We start from the raw sequence: 19744 nt of genomic DNA on the forward strand, positions 1-19744 counted from the left end.
TTATTTCGGAATCACATCAGTTATTCCAAAATAAAGAGCATGTCTACGCTGCAAGCCATTATTTCAAAATACTGGTGAGCTGGAGGACTTCTTATTCTGACTCTATAACCCTCATTTTACAAGGAGTAAGAGCAGTTGAAGGAAGAGTGTTTTTCCTTCAATTTCCTGCTGTGTAGACAGTGACAAAAGCCAAATTAAGCAATTTTGACTTAAGCTATGCAATTGACTTAGCTGAAGTTGCACAGCTTAATTCAACTTTTGCCCTGTGTAGACGTACCCTTACTGACACATAACATATTGAAAAAGTTACCTCCAGCATAATTTACTTTTCAGCGTTTCATGTTCTTGTTCTGTTATATGTACAATGTAATGGAATTAAATTTTAGTAAGGAAGGAGTTTTTAATGTAACAGCTAACATTTAAAATTTTGCATAATTTTGACTGATCGGCAATCTAAATTACACTGTAGCTGATAGTTTCTAAAACTGATTCTTAGACAAATTAAACATTTCTGAGTCCAACATTCTAATATTACCAACTAGGAATGTAAGCAAATAGTTGACCATCTGATAAGCAAAAGCTTATCGGATAGTCGACTACTCCCCCAACTAATAGGCAGGTGCAGGAGCCAGTTCCTCCCAGCACCATCTCCATAGGGTCAGAGGAGTAGCGGAGATCAGGTGCAACCCGAGAATCAGCTGATTCCCAGCTCCCACCCAGTCCCAGACATTGCACCTCTGCTTTTTAAATGTATTAAGAGCCTGCTGGCTAGATTACGAGCATGCAGCCCTGCTGCATGTTCGCCTTTTATATGTATTAAGAGCCAACAGGCTCTTAATACATTTAAAAAGCAGAGCCATGGTGCGGTTAACTTCCAGGTCGGGAGCTAACCCCACTCAGCTTCCCCCACTTATCTACTAGTCAATGGAAAACCCATTGACTAGTTGATTAGCTGATTAAATTTAGTATCTCTATTACCAACATTAACTTTATTCACTAACTTTATTCATTACTTTATTAATCCATTTCATATATACTGATTTTTGCAGCGGCAACCCATAGATTATTTCTGACTTGAGCCTCGTTTCATTGGACCAAAAGTAACTAACTCCACCAAAGTGTAGTCCCTGCTACCAATTACAGTAACTGTGATGCTAAGACTCCCTGATTCAATTCATTTACTTGTTATATGAGAAATCTATTTCCAGTTACCAGAACAGCAATCCAGAACTAGCAAAGATATTCAGAGGAGCCAGTCATTTATTAGCACAACAAATCATTGTTCTCTCAATACAGATATGCAGTATTAAAGTATCCTGCAAGTTATTCTCTTTTTGTTTGTGGGGGAAATTAAAGATTTTTTTTTTTTAGAATTTCTATATGTTTAGGAAAGACTCCTATTGGAGGATGATTTTTTGGGCTAGTTTTATGAAGGGATAGAACAGGTAAATTAAGTCAAGTTCTATTATTTTGATTTTGAAAGATTACACAGGTGAAATTTAATCCTCAAGATACCAATGGAAGTTGGGGTAACATCAGTTAATCCCTGGAGATAAAATGAACTTCACAGAAATGAGCTCATCATAACCATCCAGAAAAGGGCTGCATCATTTCGTATGTTTTACTGAGGTAGTTAGAGCAAATAAAGTCAGGGTGATAACACAAAGAATTGTTCTTCACTTCAAATCAGTGGATATTAGGGATGCAAAAAGTCATTTAAAAAAATGTAATAGTAACCGCTAAAAATCCTTGCAGTTACACAAGCTGTGGGCGCTGCAGTATGAAGCTTAAATAAGTTTTATATTGCAGAGCCCATATTAAAGCTTCCCTGGGAGCAGAGTTGATAAAGGCTGCCGGCTCCACTCTTGAGGAGGTGGTTTTGTGGCCACAGTGAAGCCACCTTTCCAGAAACGCTGCTAGCAAGGGCTGTTGGCCCTTCTCTCAGGGAAGCTTTGGTGCAGGCTCTGCTCCCGGGTAGTCAACATATAACATATGGTAGGAGGAAAAGGGGCAGATGGACCTGCCACGGACAGGCGCTGCTCTGGCCAGAGAGCCCCTCCTCATGGCTGGAGCAGCAATTAACTAGTTAACCATTTAAATTCCTCATGGATGTATTGATATACTCAAGGTTAAAGATCATCATCAAATAACTAATAACTTTATTTTGAATTTGAAAGAACAAATTTGGAAAGATGTATTCCCCCTCCCCAAAATCAACATAGTGGGTTGAATTAGCAAGTATTTGTATATGAAATGAACAGGCTAAATTTCCTTCTAATTCTAAAGTTGACGGGTCTTCACTAGAGGTTAGTAGCTAGCAGTGGGAAAAGTGCACAGTTTAAAGGGGTTGAAAGGTGAAAGGAAGATCCAAGAGAAAACTAGCTGAAGCTCTGATTACTTATCTGACACTTTAGATGAAAAATCATAGTGTTGTCATGTGGCTCCTGGCTTAGAGAATCACCTTTAATCCTGTGATCGTAAATGTCTGCTTTAACAGGGACATAATTTAAGATATAAAATTGGTCAAGTTCATTGCAAATTCTTTGGGACAGGGACTGCATCTGTACAGTGCACAGCATAATGGAACCCCAATATGAAGGGTCAACTAGATGACACTAATGCAAATATTTAAAAGATTTCACATTATGTTCCTCTTTCAACACTTATAATTGTTTGAACTATTCACAAAAATACTCTAAATCTCTTGCTGAAACTTTCTAAGGCTAGAGATTCACCTGCAAAAAAACCAAAACAAAACCCTATGCATATTATTACCCTAGGGAAGTTAACAGGCTTAGTTAATTATAAACCCATAAAAGCAGCCTAGCAAATGCAACAGAAGCCATAAAAGTTGTCGTCCTGTTGGTCTGCTCATCCAGAAAACTTCTCCCTCTTCAGTAACTCATAGTATTATTGGCCAGAGAAGCAATAGCAATGACAGGTAAACTGATTAAGTATAGCTTGCCTTTAGAAACTCTAATTTTTCACCATCTTGCTTCCTCTCCTTCCGATATTTTTCTCCTCCATTTAAACTGGATGAACTATCTATGCGGTATTCTACTCCTTTGTCAGTAAAAGGACACTTCTCTAAAGCCTTAAATAAAAGGTAATTAAATAAAAAACATATCTTGAAAAATTCTTTTCAGAGTCTGCTCCTTAAATAGCTCTGGCCTAGAATCTAAAGTACACGTTGGATCTCCCTAGTCCAGCACCCTCAGGACCTGACTGGTCCCAGACAAGGGAAATTGTCAGACCAGAGGTCTGCAAGAGCGAGTGGGAGAGTGCCAACCTCCCAATTGACTCCTCTCCTCAGCCCCGCTGAAGCTGCAGACGGCCCTGCCACCACCCCGCTGTCTGCAGGCTCCTCTGCCCTACCGATTCCATCAGCAGGCTCTGCTTCAAGCCACCGGCAACCTTTGCCACTGGGGCGCTCTAGTCCTGTAACATCCATGATCCTATTGGACCATGGATGTTGCCGGACCAGAGAGTCCCGGACCACAGAAGTTCAATCTTTACCTCTCTCTCAGTGGAGAAAGTGAACAAGGTAGGTAACGGTGAAGTTTAGGTGTAACGTTCTTACACTTTCTTTACCCTTCCTTTAATTTTCTGTTTAGGGGAGGAGATGGGGAAGAGGATAAAGGGAAGGAAGCAGACAACTTTCACAGAGTAATGTCTTACCTAGGAGACATATCCTAGAAACACAGCAGTTGAAAAACGTTTGGCTGACCAAACCAGGCAATAGGAGACATATCCCCACCCTTTAATTCAGAAGCCCTGCTGCAGGGAGGAAGAATGCTTGAATTAGACAGTTTTCCAGAATTATAAAAGTGGTGTGGGATAGATCCAAAGCCCATGTGGGGGGGGGGGGGGGGTGGAATCAATTGAAACATATCAACGGGCTCTAGATCAGGCCTTTTCTGAAGCCCATCTCAGTAGAATCAAGCTTTTAAACGTGTTAACGGGATGCTTGTCTACTAGGGATATAAAATCCTGTTTAGTTACTTAACTGGTCAAACGTTATTTAACCAGTTAACCACTTAAATGGGGGTGGGTGGGACAAGGCTCATCAGACCACACCTCACACCAGTGGGGAGATGCTCCAGCTCAGCTCAGCTGGGCCAGTTAACTACTGACATTCCTATAGTCTACCACGTTCTCCTGTCTTTGAGCCTAACCAAAGAACAGCCTTTGACAGCTGGAAAAATGTATTCATATGTGAAGTTCTTTTGTAGCTTTTCTTAGCTCTTTAAAAGGGTAAGTTGTCCTTCACAATGGGTAGTACACAATACCTCAATGTGGATGAGTGACTAAGTCCCACATATTGATTTCAGGACTAAGATTTCCTGGGCTTTTTGAGGTATTTAAGAGTGCTTGTCTTGTTATGACACTAAGGTGAACACAGACTAACAATAGAATAGATTAACAGGAAAAGGTTTTTGGCAGCCAAACTTGCTTAAAGCTGAACGGCATTTTTTTTTGGTTTTTGCTTTTACAAATGGCTACTAATTACCTGTTCCAAAATGACAACAGGCTCAATCTCAATAGATATGGCTAATATGGTCCATAAAAGCAGAAGAAAAAAAAAAACAGAAGAGCAGCAGCTGAACTAGTGAGATTCTTTATTTATACTGAGCTACATAACAGCTAGGTGGAAGATCATCTGTACACTGAAAAGATACTACTGAGGACTGGCAAACAGTCGTTAGTTTGGCATAGGTGCCACCTACGTAGTAACAAAGAAAATCTAACCTACCATTCCTTTCTATGATATTGATTTCAACTATTTATTTTCATTAGATAAGTCATTCTAGCAACATTTAATTCTTTCTTGCTATTTTTGCCATCCCTTTCACCCACTGGAAAAATCTGTGCCTTACGTTTCTGTCAGTCCATAGGCTAGGTCCAGCATGTCCATCTCCTCATCAGTAATTGCATCTAATTTCTCAAATATGTGGTCTTCAAAGATTAAGTGACAAGTGGAGCATGCCAAAGTTCCTTCACATGCACCTACAAAACAGACAGAAGTTTAATAGAAATACTAAGTTTGTTCATGGGTTCAATGGTATCCACTGCCTGTCCCTGCACTGTGCACAAAGCGGGGGCTCTCTTGCTGTCATGACTACACCCATTAAATTGATAGGTTACATCTTACACTGCATTATAAAGAAATTTCCGTAGAATCTTTTCCTGATCAACTACGTGTTAATAAAAGTCAACCAACGAGTAATCACAAATGTTAAAGTGCATACATATAACATGCTATTAATTTCCAACAAATTCGTGTATTAACCAGAAATCTTATTAGGCAACAGAGAGAGCATTACTAGATTCATCCACTTTTTCCTAAGACATCACAAGTCTTATGAATTATGCACCAATATATTTACTGTAGTTTTGCTGAATTTATGCATGCAGTTTGAAAAGGACTAGAACTACTAAGGCAGGGCTAAATAATGAGAAGTACCTTATCATTAATGTGAATGTTACTTAAAGAACCTGAGAAAGTGCTATGTAGTACATGTGATATGAAATTTCAAATAAAACACTTGAAAAATTCACCCAGTTCCCACCAGCGCACAGAATAAGGCCAATAACCAGAATGCTTCCACTTCCAATATGGTTGGGGCCCTCAAAACAAAACCCATTTTGGTAGTGTATTTCTACATTGTTTCAGTATCTCCTGGACTTGCCCAGAGCAGCTCCTACCCATCATAATCCAGACAAAAATATCTGCTGTCAGATACTAGGTTATAGTGGACCACAAGCTGAGTATGAGTCAGCAGTGTGATGCTGTTGCAAAAAAAGCAAACATGAATCCGGGCTGCATTAACAGGTGTGTTGTGAGCAAGACATGAGAAGTCATTCTTCTGCTCTACTCTGCGCTGGTTAGGCCTCAGTTGGAGTATTGTGTCCAGTTCTGGTCACTGCATTTCAAGAAAGATGTGGAGAAATTGGAGAGGTCCCAGAGAAGAGCAACAAGAATGATTAAAGGTCTAGAGAACACGACCTATGAAGGAAGGCTAAAAGAATTGTGTTTGTTTAGTTTAGAAAAGAGAAGATTGAGGGGGGACATGATAGCTGTTTTCAGGTATCTAAAAGGGTGTCATAAGGAGGAGGGAGAAAACTTGTTCATCTTGGCCTCTGAGGATAGAACAAGCAGCAATGGGTTTAAACTGTAGCAAGGGAGATTTAGGTTGAAAATTAGGAAATGTTCAGGGTAGTCAAACACTGGAATAAATTGCCCAGGGAAGTTGTGGAATCCCCATCTTTGGAGATATTTAAGAGTAGGTTAGATAAATGTCTATCAGGGATGGTCTAAACAGTATTTGGTCCTGCCATGAGGGCAGGGGACTGGACTCGATGACCTCTTGAGGTCCCTTCCAGTCCTAGTATTCTATGCTACAATTTCAGGTCTGAATGGATTATCTGACTGTGATGCTGGAGACTTGATCATAGCTCCTATGAGCTGTACTGTCTGTGATAGGATAACAGAAATTTGATAGTTAACCAGCAGAGCTAGTTGGGCAAACAGTTTGAGAGAGCATGTGAGTGCACTTTCTAGGCTTGCCACTATCTCCTGCTGGGATCTGCTTTTGATCATCCACCCACTCAAGGAAGGATACTCAAGGTTAAAGATTATATGGGCCACCACCACCAAGAATTTATGAAGATTCAGGAATCACGGAGAGTTCACCTGGCAATACTTTGAGAGGTAGGAGAGTTACTTTGCATGCTGCCTGTTCTTCAAAAAGGCAATTCCCATTAGTCTGTTTCCAGCCAACGAGAGCTACCAGATTGTGCTGGGGCAGCACACAAAGCCTTTTCTCCCAAACCCACTCCCCCAGCTCACAACTGTTTGCAAATGCACATGGCCCCAGAACTGGCTTTTTTTTTTAGCAGCATGTGGGGGCATGGCAGGGCAGGGAGCCTTACTGAGGCCCCTGCTGTGCCCATGGGCCAGATCCAACCTATGGGCCACATTTTGCCTGGCCTAGGTTTAGTATCTTTCATGATGCATTGCATTTGGAGCCAAACATTTCACTTGTACAGGGGTAGTGTTCCATGAAAAAAGGGGGAAAGGGGTAAAAACCAAAATTCTCTTCAAATATATGAAGCTTTCAAAAGTACACCTGGTCAGACGCTTGCTACAATCCACCGTACTGCTATGGGTGGCAAGAAGGAACTAAGGGAAGATCATGGCTTGGGGAAGAAATGGTACTTGGTCCCGTTGTGAGGGCAGGGGACTGGACCGGACCTCTCAAGGTTCCTTCCAGTTCTAGTGTTCTATGATTCTATAGCTGGCCCCAACTGTGCTGGTGGGAGCAGGGGACCATGGTACTGGGGCAGGGTGCCAGTGGGGGCAGGGTTCTGCAGCAGGGGACAGGGTATTGCTGGGGGCAAGGAGTCCCCCGCACCCACCTCCTCCCAGGTGTCCTCACCCGCCCCCCCCCCCGCAGAGGAGGGAAGCCCTGGTGCGCACCTCCTCTGAGGCCTTCCTCTCCACCCCCGCAAGTTCTCGGCACGCCACAGACCCAGGGGAGGGGAGCAACCAGCGCACTTCCAGAACCCCCGAAAGTGGCGCACAGCTGCAGGACTTCTGTCCACCCCGCAGGAAGCCGGCACTACCTCCATTGTCGCTGGAGGTAGGTAGTGGGGCTTCTTGAGAGGGAAGGGGGAGGGAGAGGCGGGCTGCGAATGCCTCACAATTGACTGGTCGAGCCCTCGCGATAGATCAGTTGATCGCAATCGACGGGTTGGTGACCATGGCTCTAGATACTATATGATTTCACAATTAAAAACCAATATTAAATACAGCTGGCATGCCAATTTAAATTAGCCACCCGAATAAAAGAAATACGTTTTCAGTTTGGATTACATAATCTCATTACACTGACCATTCCATTTAAATAATACAACTTATTTAACAAAGTTGTTTAAGTGAGGTGAATATAGTTAAGCTATTTTAAGTACCTTTATAGCACTATTGCTGCATCTGGAATGCCCTCTAGTGGCAAAATTGCACACTTAAAAGGTTTTACAAGACCAAATACTTTTAATAAACCAGTCCTATATATCAAACATACAGAATTTCTTTAACATTATGTAGGACAGACTCAGCACCAAGAATGAGATTCTACTATCCCCCAAATTTAGTTTGCTTAAATATTTATTTTGGCTTCTTAAGATACAGACTATCACTTTTTGCTTCCAGATTTAAATAAGGAATTTTTTAAAAACACAGAATACAAACAGATTAGCTACAGGGCCTACATACTGTATTTAGAATTCCTAATAGAGTAGCTATGATATTTTGACATGCTCTAAACATTTAAGTAAATTAACAATTTTACTTTTAAATGATGATGTTAGGAATCTATTCTCCCATATTTGTGTGTGTGTGTGTGTGTGTGTGTGTGCACGTGTAATTATATATATAAAATTACACACACACACACACACACACACACACACACACACACACACACACACACACAAAATAAAGAGAGTTTCTACTGATGTCAACAGAGATACCTGATAGGCACACTTGTAGCATCACCGATACGTTTATTTAACCTTCCTTTAAACAAGACTGAAACCTGTAAATTATGCACATGAGTAGTTTATTTCATTCTATTTTGTTCCTCTCTAATTATTATATTCTCAGTCACTTATCCATCTTTTCCTACTTCATTTCATTTGTTCTAGCTCTAGTCTCAAACCTCAATCCTGCAAGTTGATTTGTACGGATCCCAATCTGATAAGGGCATTTGAATGCTATTTTAGAAACCAGAATCCATTAATCTAGACTAGCACAGGATACTTCATAAAATTATGATATATTCACCAAATACCTGATCCAATTCTATTTAAAAAAAACCCAGTAAGAATCTCCCCAGACTTCAATGGGCATTAACGCGGTCCTAAATTACTTGCGCATGGCCAATGACGATGTACTATTGCACATGCAGCCTAAACCAATACATACCTAAGCTTTGCAAGATGATTAGACAACAGGAAAATTATAAATGATTCTTATGTAGGAATTAACAATATTAAGTTCTTAATACATTAAAATCGATATTTTATAATATAAAAGTTTTAATTCAGTAAATTAAATGAAACTATATAGCTTTTTTTCCTGAGAAACATGGAAAAGCAAAGACCTTACTTCTACTGCTTGGATACCTTTTAGTCTACAATCACTTTTTATTTTGATTACAAGAGACGCAAGAGGTGAAATTCTCCATTACAAGTGGCAAAGGAAAGGAAATAGACAATTTAGTTTCCCCTTTCATCCACCATCAAGATCCCCACTCTCTCTTGCACAGAGAGTTAAAGGAGCCTGAGCAGAATAGAATCACATCACATCACATGCTCTCCCCATCCCACTTTTGTTGTGACACCACTGGATAAAAAAATTTTAGGGAAATTTCTAGGAACACTGGAGGGTCAGGCGGAAGAGAAGAGAAATTATCTCTTTAAAGTGAGAACAACCCCCCTTCCAAATTCCTCCTCAAAAGAATAAAATAGAATACAATTCTTTCCCTGTCAACAATCCTTTCACAACTCCTTTTCTGAGAAGGAAAATAAAAGTCTCATCTTGTTTAGATGATCATCTCTCTGAGGTAGGGACCATGTTTGTCCTTGAGAAGTGTGTGTGAATTTAAGCTGAATTATAGAAGAGCAGAGCAGGACTGGATTGCAAGAAGGCTTTCTGAGACTCTGTAGAACTGTCCCACCTCTGGTCAGGCCCTGCGCTATTAAGGCAGATGAAAGGCTCAGGCTCAGGGAAGGAGAACCATCAACTGGAGCAGAGGGAAATGATCCCATACTTGGGACCCATGTTCCAGAGGATGTTTTGGTACCCTTCAGCACCAAGGACACATCTCCAGGGGAGGGAACTCCAGCTGTTAGGAAAAGGCAGGTGTTAGTAATGGGGGATTCGATTATTAGAAACATAGCTAGCTGGGTTTGTGATAACTGGGAGAACCGTAGGGTGACTTGCCTGCCTGATGCAAAGGTTGCAGATCTCTCGAGATATCTAGACAGACTTATATGTACTGCAGGGGAGGAGCCAGTGGTCATGGAACATGTAGGTACCAATGACATAGGGAAGGGTAGGAGAGAAGTTCTGGAGGCTAAATTTAGGCTGCTAGGAAAGAGACTGAAATCCAGGACCTCTATGGTAGCGTTCTCTGAAATGCTTCCAGTTTCATATGCAGGGCCAGGTAGGCAGGCAAAGCTTCAGAGTCTCAATGTATGGATGAGAGAATGGTGTAAAGAGGAGAGGTTTGGATTTATGAGGAACTGGGGAAACTTTTGGGATAGGGGGAGCCTATACAGGAAAGATGGGCTCCACCTAAACCAAAATGGAACCAGACTGCTGGCACTTAACATTAAAAAGGCTGTAGAGCAGGTTTTTAAACTAAGGGCTGGGAGAAAACCGACAGGTGTGGAGGACCACATGGATTGGACAAAGGCATCTATTGGGGAGGCTCTATTAATAGAGATGCTCTATGTTCTAGTCAGGAGGAGAAGATGGAAGTATGGGTCAGCTCAGATGAGAGACAATCTAATGAAAAAGTCTAACATCAAGAAATGGCAGACAGATAAATAGTAACAAATTATTCAAGCGCTTATACACAAATGCTCAAAATCTAAATAATAAAATGGGTGAATTAGAGTGCCTAGTTTTAAAGGAGGATATTGATATAATAGGCATCACAGAAACTTGGTGGAATGAGGCCAATCAATGGGACATCATACCAGGATACAAAATATATCGGAAGGACAGAACAAGTTGTGCTGGTGGGGGAGTGGCACAATACAAGAAAGAAAATGTAGAATCAAATGAAGTAAAAATCATAAATAAGACAAAATGTTCCACTGAGTCTCTATGAATAGTAATTCCATGCTCCAATAAGAATAATATAGCAGTAGGGATATATTATTGACCACCTGATCAGGACTGTGATATTGACTATTAAATGCTAAGGGAGAGTAGAGAGGCTATTAAAATAAGCAACTCGATAATAGTGGAGGATTTCAACTATCCCCATATTGACTGGGTACATATCTCAGGACAGGATGCAGAGATAAAATTTCTTGACACCTTAAAATGACGAATTCTTTGAGCAGCTGGTTTTGGAACCTACAAGGGGAGAGGCTATTTTTGATTTAGTCCTAAGTGTAACACAGGATCTGGTTCAAGAGGTAAATATAACTGGACTCCTTGGAAACAGGGACCATAATATAATAAAATTTAACATCCCTGTCTTGGGAAACACATCTTATCAGCCCAACGGGGTGGCATTTAATTTCAGAAAGAGGAACTACAAAAAAAGGGAAAAAGTTAAACAGAAATTAAAAGGTACATTGACAAAAGTAAAATCTCTGCAAGCTGCATGGAAACTTTTCAAAGACATCATAATAGAGGTCCAACTTAAATGTATACCCCAAATTAAAAAACACAGTAAGAGAACCAAAAGTGTCACTGTGGCTTAATAGTGATAGAGATGTAGCCATGTTAGTCTGGGGTAGCTGAAGCAAAATGCAGGACAATGTAGCACTTTAAAGACTAACAAGATGGTTTATTAGATGATGAGCTTTCATGGGCCAGACCCACTTCCTCAGATCAAATAGTGGAAGAAAGTAGTCACAACCATATATACCAAAGGATACAATTAAAAAAAAAGAACAAATACGAAAAGGACAAATCACATTGCAGAACAGGAGGGGGATGCGGAGGGGGGGGGATTTGATTTACAAATCAAAAGAATTTGATTTGTAACTTACTTTGCACATTCCCCCTTTCATTGTTAAAGGTGGCTTACCTAATTCTTTGGGGTCGGATCCCATCTGGGGAGTGCTCTCTCAGCAGGCTGGGTCCTAAACTGCACTCTCCTTGGACCTGAAGTGGTTCAGCATCTGTACTGCTTCTCGGTGGGGGCAGGGACCTCAGCTCGGGGCCTTGGCTGGGAGAGACCAGCAGAACTAGCCCAGCAGGACCGGGCAGTGAGGAGCCCCAGAGAGCGGGAAGGCGAGTGGCAGGGGCCGTGTCAACACCCTGGGAGACCCCCCCCCCCCGAGGGGTCATCTGTGACTGCACCCCGTCACACATCTTACTCCAACCTTCCAACGTAGTGTAGACCAGGCCTCAAACAGTCCTGCCTCCCTTGAACTCTTAGCTGAAATGAACCGTAAACAGTTTTGTTAAAGTTTTGAACTAGCCAATTATTGTTCATTACTTATTCCTACTTCTGTGATGCAAAAAGCAAGACTGATGTTGGCTACTGCCAAATATGATGGATTAGTAATACTTGTACAGCATCATAAATGAGCATTGTTCTTTACTATTCACAAAGAACAATGCCAAGACTCCCTCTGGATCAAGCTGATGCCAAAACTCTGAAGTCAAATCAAATCCTGAATTTCAAAATATGCCTCCAGGAGTTAGGAAGTGTTATTACCATTGTACAAGGCATGCATGAGAACTTATTTGGAATAATGAGTGCCACTCTGGTGTCCAATGGATAAGAAAGATGATTTCAAACTGAAACAGGCACAGAGGAGGGCTACTAGGATGATTAAAAGAAAATAGAAGAAGAAGAACAACGAGCTTCGGCTGTTCAGCCTAAGCAAAGGAAGAATGATGGAAGATATGATTGCTGTCTATATACACATTCAAGGAACAAACACTAACTTAAATAACTCTTCCCTTCCTGAAGGCACAAGAACAAATGGATATAAATGGACCATCAACTACAGGCAGTCCCCGGGTTATGTACAAGTTAGGGACTGTAGGTTTGTTCTTAAGTTGAATCTGTATGTCGGAACTGGCGTCCAGATTCAGCCACTGCTGAAAAACTGACCGCCAGTTCTGACTTACATACAGATTCAACTTAAGAACCCCAAGTCTCCAAGTCCGCTGCTGCTGAAACTGATCAGCGGCTGATTCCAGGAAGCCCGGGGCAGAGCAACTGTGCCTCGGGCTTCCTGTAGTCAGCGCTGGTCAGTTTCAGCAGCGGCTGACTTGGGGACGCCTGGGGCAGAGCCGCTGGGGTGCTGCTGGGTTGGTCCAGTAGTGCCCAGAGCGGCACTGTGGGACCAACCGGCAGCGCCCCAGCTGCTCTGCCCCAGGGTCCACAACAAAAGCCTGGTCTGCTGGGAGGGGGGGCACACTAGCTGCACACCCCCCCGCTCCCAAGCAGACCAGGGACACGGGGAGCAAAGCCTCAGAAGCACGGGAACCCGCCGCGGCTGCGGCTTTGCTCCCGGTGCCCCTGGTCTGCTGGAGACGGTCCCCAGCAGACCAGGGGCACCGGGAGCAGCTTTTCTCGCCCTGGAGGTCGAGGTGGCGGACCGCTGCCTGCGAGCTCCAGGGCGAGAAAGCCCCATTCGTAAGTGCGGATCCGACATAAGTCGGATCCGCGTAAGTCTGGGACTACCTGTACTTTAGATTTTAAATTAGATGAAGACTTGTAACCATCAGAGGAATGAAGTTCTAGAACAGCCTTCCAAGGAGAGTTATAAGGGGCAAAAAAATCCTCTAACTTGTTTCAAGACTGAGCTAACTTTATGGAAGGGATGGTATGGGTTGCCTATAATGGCATATCTCCAACAGCCAGAGATGGGACACTAAATGGAGAGGCGGCGAGGAGTCCTGTGGCACCTTATAGACTAACTGAAGTGTTCGTTTTTTGCAGATTCAGACTAACTATTGTACCATGAATGAGAATTTATTTGGAATGCTGAGTGCCATTCGGGTTTCAATTTTTTTTGCCTTCTTCTGCAGAAAGGGGCACACATTTGCTGGCTTGACCTAAATGATGCATTCTCTATAACTTGAAGTCTTTAAATCAAGATTTGATAACTTCAATACTTCAGCCAGAGTTTGTGGGTCTATAACAGAAGCTGATGGGTAAGTCTGTGCCAGGTCAGAACAGATGCTCCATAGATTCTACCCCAGACAGATCATGAATGAGTAGGCAAGTTATGCAATCTAACTCCTACATGATGAAAAAAACTAGCATGTTTCAGCATAGGGAGGAGGATGGCAGAGAGGAGTGCTTTCATGAACTAAACTTATCTGGAGGAACAAATTGGCCCAATCTAACAGATGGACACTGTTTACTGCAGGTCCTGTATGAACTGAAGCTGGGAAATACAAGACAAATGAGAAGCCAACAGTAGAGTATGAGTCCCTTTCCCTCAAAAACATGTACCCAATCCAGAGCATGGAACGAACTAGACACTACATTCCCTAAATGAAACTGTGTAGAAGAGAGGAGATACTTCTGGCCACACTTCCTACCAGCATCTGTGGAAGTTGGAAGGAAAGAAAAGGAGGAGGTAGTGGGTTTGTGGTTTTTTTGTTTTTACACACACAAAGCACCCATTCTTCCCTAAGGTCTGGTGTACACTGTTAAAAAAGGTCAAATTAAGAGGTGTTGACCCAGCTACATTACTGGAGTCAATGGATCTTAAATTGCGTTTCCGCACCGTCCACACAGCGGAAGCGCAACGGTAGCGAATGCTCCTGTTGGCTTCCCTTAGTCCTCATGAGGAGCAGGAGTACCCACACCTACAGGGGCACCCTCTGAGTTCCATTTAGCAGCTCTATACTAGACCCACTAAAAAAATCGAACCCCAGAAGATTGACAGCAGCAGCGTCTATCTTCCATGTAGCATAGATGTGCCCTAAATGCAGAGTTTAATAGGATGCAGTTGAAAGAATTGGATGGGAATGAGTAAAGAGGTTTCCCCTCTATCCCTGTGCAGAGATCTACTGGGAAAGTTTCAAAACAAATGCTGTTTGCCAAAAAGTAATGTTCTATATTAAAAATGGTTCAAATTTTCTACGCGACCCTATTCAGAAAGGGACAAATTCTGAAGTTGGGACATAACGTTTTAGACATAACCCATGCAAACGAAAAAACCAACCAATTATACTTTCACAGAAAGTATAGTATTCAAGTAATTTTACTTACCAAATCCATCTATGTCTAGATTCTTATCAACAACAACATCTAGCAGTGAGTCCCCAACTTTCCCTTCAGCTGTTAGTTTGTCACCATCACGGTTTATGAAGTGGACAGTTATTTTATCTTCTGAGCTGAAAAACAAAAGCACATCCTCATTAACAATAACTGAAGCATATAATGTAACTAGCAGGAAAAGAATTTTAGAGCTTCATGGTAATCTACCAATTTCAAAGAGGTACCAATAAAACACTAAATATTCCCAAAAGTTTTTAACATAAAATCCCAAAGAAATTAACTCTGTAAAGTCCTCAGAAGAAAGTATTTCCTGATAAATTAAATGTCATTAGGTTTCTGAATTTCTGGACGAAACTGTTTAGCTTTAAGAATACAGGCAGTCCCCGGGTTACGTACAAGATAGGGACTGTAGGTTTGTTCTTAAGTTGAATCTGTATGTAAGTCGGAACTGGCGTCCAGATTCAGCCGCTGCTGAAACTGACCGCCAGTTCTGACTTACATACAGATTCAACTTAAGAACCCCAAGTCAGCTGCTGCTGAAACTGATCAGCAGCTGATTCCAGGAAGCCCGGGGCAGAGCAACTCTGCCTCGGGCTTCCTGTAGTCAGCGCTGGTCAGTTTCAGCAACGGCTGACTTGGGGACGTCTGGGGCAGAGCAGCTGGGGTGCTACTGGACCAACCCAGCAGCACCCCAGCTGCTCTGCCCCAGGAGTCCTGATTCAGCCGCTGCTGAAACTGACCAGCAGCGGCTGAATCAGGACGCCTGGGGCAGAGCAGCTGGGGTGCTACCGGGTTGGTCCAGTAGTGCCCAGAGCGGCGCTGCGGGACCAACCGGCAGCGCCCCAGCTGCTCTGCCCCAGGGTCCACAACAAAAGCATGGTCTGCTGGGGGGGCACACTAGCTACGCCCCCCCCCCCCAGCAGACCAGGGACACAGGGAGCAAAGCGGCAGTGGGGGGGTGCCTCGCCTCTGAGGCTTTGCTCTGGCACGGGACCGCTTTGCTCCCGGTGCTCCTGGTTTGCTGGAGACGGTCCCCAGCAGACCAGGGGCACCGGGAGCAAATCCGCAGCCACGGCGAGGTCCCCGCACTTCTGAGGCTTTGCCAGAGCAAAGCCTCAGAAGCGCGGGACCCCGCCGCTGGTGCGGGTTTGCTCGCGGTGCCCCGGTCTGCTGGAGACGGTCCCCAGCAGACCAGGGGCACCGGGAGCAGCTTTTCTCGCCCCAGAGTTCGAGGTGGCTGACCGCTGCCTGTGAGCTCCGAGACGAGAAAGCCCTGTTCGTAAGTGCGGATCCGACATAAGTCGGATCCGCGTAAGTCGGGGACTGCCTGTACAGAAGTGTATATATTCTCATAAGACTAAAATATGCTTCCAGTACATTTGGAATACTTTTTTAAAAATCACAACAGGTGAAGGCGATACAAATCTAACTGCTTTTACGGACTACTTTGAAAGTTTGCTAAAATATAAGTATTATTTATTCAAAATGGCCACAGCATTCTAGGCCAGCTAAAGCATGTATAGTTCTGGATGTGTTCAAAATCCAACAGCAGACATGATGCAACAAGTACGAGGAGATAAACAATAGTTGGGCAAGTTATATGATGCTTGGAAAAAGGTTACTAAAATAAAAGTAGGTGTATTTCGTTATGAAGACTTCTTACTCCTAAAATGTGCACAAACATCTTTTCAAGGAAAAGTGCTCCTTTAAATAAAATTCTCATTCACCCTTCCACAGTCACTATACAATCATCTTTTATTGTGTCCTGCACCCTAATGGCCACTAGGAATGTTAAATATTGGATAACTGAATAGTCGTGTAACCGCACGCAATCTTAGTGGTTACATGACTAATGATAGTCACCGGGGCAGGGCCAGCAGCCAGTGTGCCTCCAGCCCCACTCATGGTGAGCCCCCTACCACCGCACACTGCTGTCTATCAGAGGTGGCAGGTGGAAGATGGTCTGCCAGGGGAGCCAGTTTAAAAACCAGCCCTCTGTGCTGATCAGCTGCTTGCCGCCTATGATACAGAAGCAGCAGTGCAGGATGGCAGCAACCCTCGTCCATGGGGGGGTCTGAGCTCAGGCCGGCCACAGACAGAAGCTGCTTTGCAGCAGGCTCTCTGCCACCCCCTCAGCACTGCTGCCTCTGACATAGGTGGCAGCAACAGGGGGACGGGAGGCAGCACTGCAGAGCCAATGCTGGGGTGGGGACTGGCTTTTAAGCTGGCTCCCCCCAGCACCAGCTCCCCCTGATACAGAAGCAGCTGGGGGGGAGGGGAAATGTGTGTAGCCAACAAGATTAACCAATAAACCTTGAAAGCCAGCTTCCCCCTCATCTCTAACTGTACCAGCTCCTGCCTGTGTTCCCTCCTCCACACTGATACCTCTGTACCAAAGGCAACAGCAGAGGAGGGAGGGTAGGCAGTGGGGAGGAGCCAGCTTTTAAACCAGCTCCCAGCAAGCACTAGCTTCTGCCCCCATCCCCAATGCCCCGATACAGAGGCAGCAAGGGAATGAACTGCATGTAACAGAGAGGCTCATCAGTTAACCTTCCCTAGATAGAAGCAAAATGCAGGACTACGTAGCACTTTCCATCTTGTTAGTCTTTAAAGTGCTACATAGTCCTGCATTTTGCTTCAGCTACACCAGACTAACACGGCTACATTTCTATTACTCTCCCTAGATAGGAATTAAAGATTTAGATGCAACAGAGAAGACCAATCAGTAGATGGTGCTATAGTTGCATGACTTGTGAAATCAAGTGCTCAAAATACTCAACTTGAAAATCATTTTTTTCTGATAAAAAAGGCTGCTTACTAGTAGTGCCAGGAGACTCTAATCAGCCTATAATTAAGGCTAAGTTTGTGTCAAGGATGTTTTTAGTAGATGTTCCAGAGAAGTCAGAGGGTATGTCTACACAGCAAAGTTATTTCGAAATAACAGCTGTTATTTCAAAATAATTTTCCTAGCGTCTACACAAGCCAACTGCTATTTCAAAATTAATTTGAAATAGCAGAGGGCTTATTTTGAAATAAGTGCTGTGTAAATGCTTATTTCAAAATAGGGGGCCTCCAGCCCTTCCCAGGGTGCCTTGCTGGCCGCCCAGGCCACAAAGTAACTTCTGACCTGATGCCCTGCTGGAACCAGGTCTGGATGGCCTTAAATGCGATTCAGTGTCCAATCAGTGTGGACATGCTATTTCGAAATAGCAAAAAGCTACTTCGAAATGCATTTTGTGTGTAGATGCGTTATTTTGAAATTAGATATTTCGAAATAACCAGGTCTTGCTGAGTGGCGGCGAACCCTGCTCGCCAGCCGCGCGGTTCTGCGCTCTGCGCATGCGTAGATCGCTCTGCGCCGGCTCTTCCAGGGTGTAATCTACTCGCCACAGGCATTGTTTACATTGTTTGTCAAGCCCTTGGAAATAACTTTTGAAATTAGATATTTCAAAATAACTCTGTAGTGCAGACATACCCATAGGTAATAAAAATACACAGAAACATGTGACCTGTCCCTGACTTTCACTTAAACTAAGGATCCTTGACAAAGCAGAAATTAGAGCTTTCCTTGACTGGTTAAATAGCAAGCCTGACTAGTTTAGGATCTCAAGTATGTTCAAATGACTTCAGGAGTTAAACTTCTAAAACAAAACATCAGGTTGCCTTAATGAAGTTGCAGAGGAGATTGCAGTTTTTAATTTACCCATAACAATTTAATTAGAAAGTGGCATGCAAAATAGGTTTTGCCTGACCTGCTCATATAGTTTGGAATACTGAACAGCAGAACAATATATTGCACTCTTTTACCATGGCAAGATTTAGTTATACTAGCAAAATGTTAAAGTAAAAAAAGTAAGATTGAGTAACTTCCATGATTTCTGTGGAAGTAACTGTATAAATAAAAGGATCCTTGCACAATTCTAAGAAAGTTTACATGCATAATGGAGAGAAACGTTAGGGCTGATTAACTTGCTTTTAACATTTCAGTATTTGGAGTCTTCCACCACCTCTCATTTAAATCAAACATTTTTTTAAAACTCGATTTTTTTAAAGCTATAATTCAGTTTTGCTCTATTAACATCTGAAGTTCTGCCCGCAGACTGAGTGACTTTGGATTGAGAGTGGTATCTGAATAGCACAGGAGGTCGCGAGGGCTGGAGATGGAGCGACAGTCAGCACCTGTACAGGGAGCAGAACTGGGCACTAAACATTAGCAATTCCTCACACTTCTTCCAAAGGAAGAAGCCATTTAGCGGTACCCATAGACGTTCGGCCAGGGCAAGTCTCTTCCATGGGACCCAACCCTGCAAACCCGGTGCATAACTTTCACTCCGCCCACGCCGCACCGCGCTGGGGGTGACCCGAGAGGCGGGCTGGGCTGTGACAAGCCAGGGCCGCACGCCCGACGGGAGGGCGGCGAGCCCGGGGAGGCGCAGGGTAACGAACTACCGGCCCCGCACTAGCGCCCACCAGGCTCGGCCACGGACCGTTTCCCGGGCAGCTGCTGAGCGCCTGGGGCCCGGAGGCAGCACGCGGGGCCCTGGCCGCAGGACCCGCCGTGGCTCCCTCCCTTACCCGAGCCGCGCTCGGGCGGAGACGCCGAAGAGCCGGGCCGGGGCGGCACCGCTGCTCCCGCTCGGCCTCCCCGCGGCTCCCCGGGGCGCGGCCAGGAGCCAGCGGCGGCGGCAGGAGGCCGCGGCGGCCCGCAGGAGGCAGGCAGCGCCCGGAGCAGCCATGGCCGGAGC

General features: G+C 43.9%; 1 protein-coding gene across 2 annotated transcripts in view; it reads right to left on the reverse strand.

The window, feature by feature from the left end:
• The window catches only part of FDX1 (ferredoxin 1), an 81824-nt gene that overhangs the window by 12641 nt on the left and 49439 nt on the right, over positions 1–19744 (reverse strand). Inside the window, exons 1-3 of one of the 2 annotated variants that reach the window (XM_089775629.1) lie at positions 19575–19735; positions 14991–15115; positions 4878–5007 (exon numbers count right to left, since the gene is read on the reverse strand). In XM_089775629.1, coding sequence (XP_089631755.1) covers positions 4878–5007; positions 14991–15115; positions 19575–19735 — 416 coding nt within the window. Of the gene's footprint in view, positions 1–4877; positions 5008–14990; positions 15116–19574; positions 19736–19744 lie in introns of those variants that run through there. The other variant, XM_089775630.1, reaches the window with a different exon arrangement.

This window comes from Pelodiscus sinensis, chromosome 1, assembly GCF_052426305.1.
Source record: "Pelodiscus sinensis isolate ZL-2025 chromosome 1, ASM5242630v1, whole genome shotgun sequence".
NCBI lineage: Eukaryota > Metazoa > Chordata > Testudines > Trionychidae > Pelodiscus > Pelodiscus sinensis.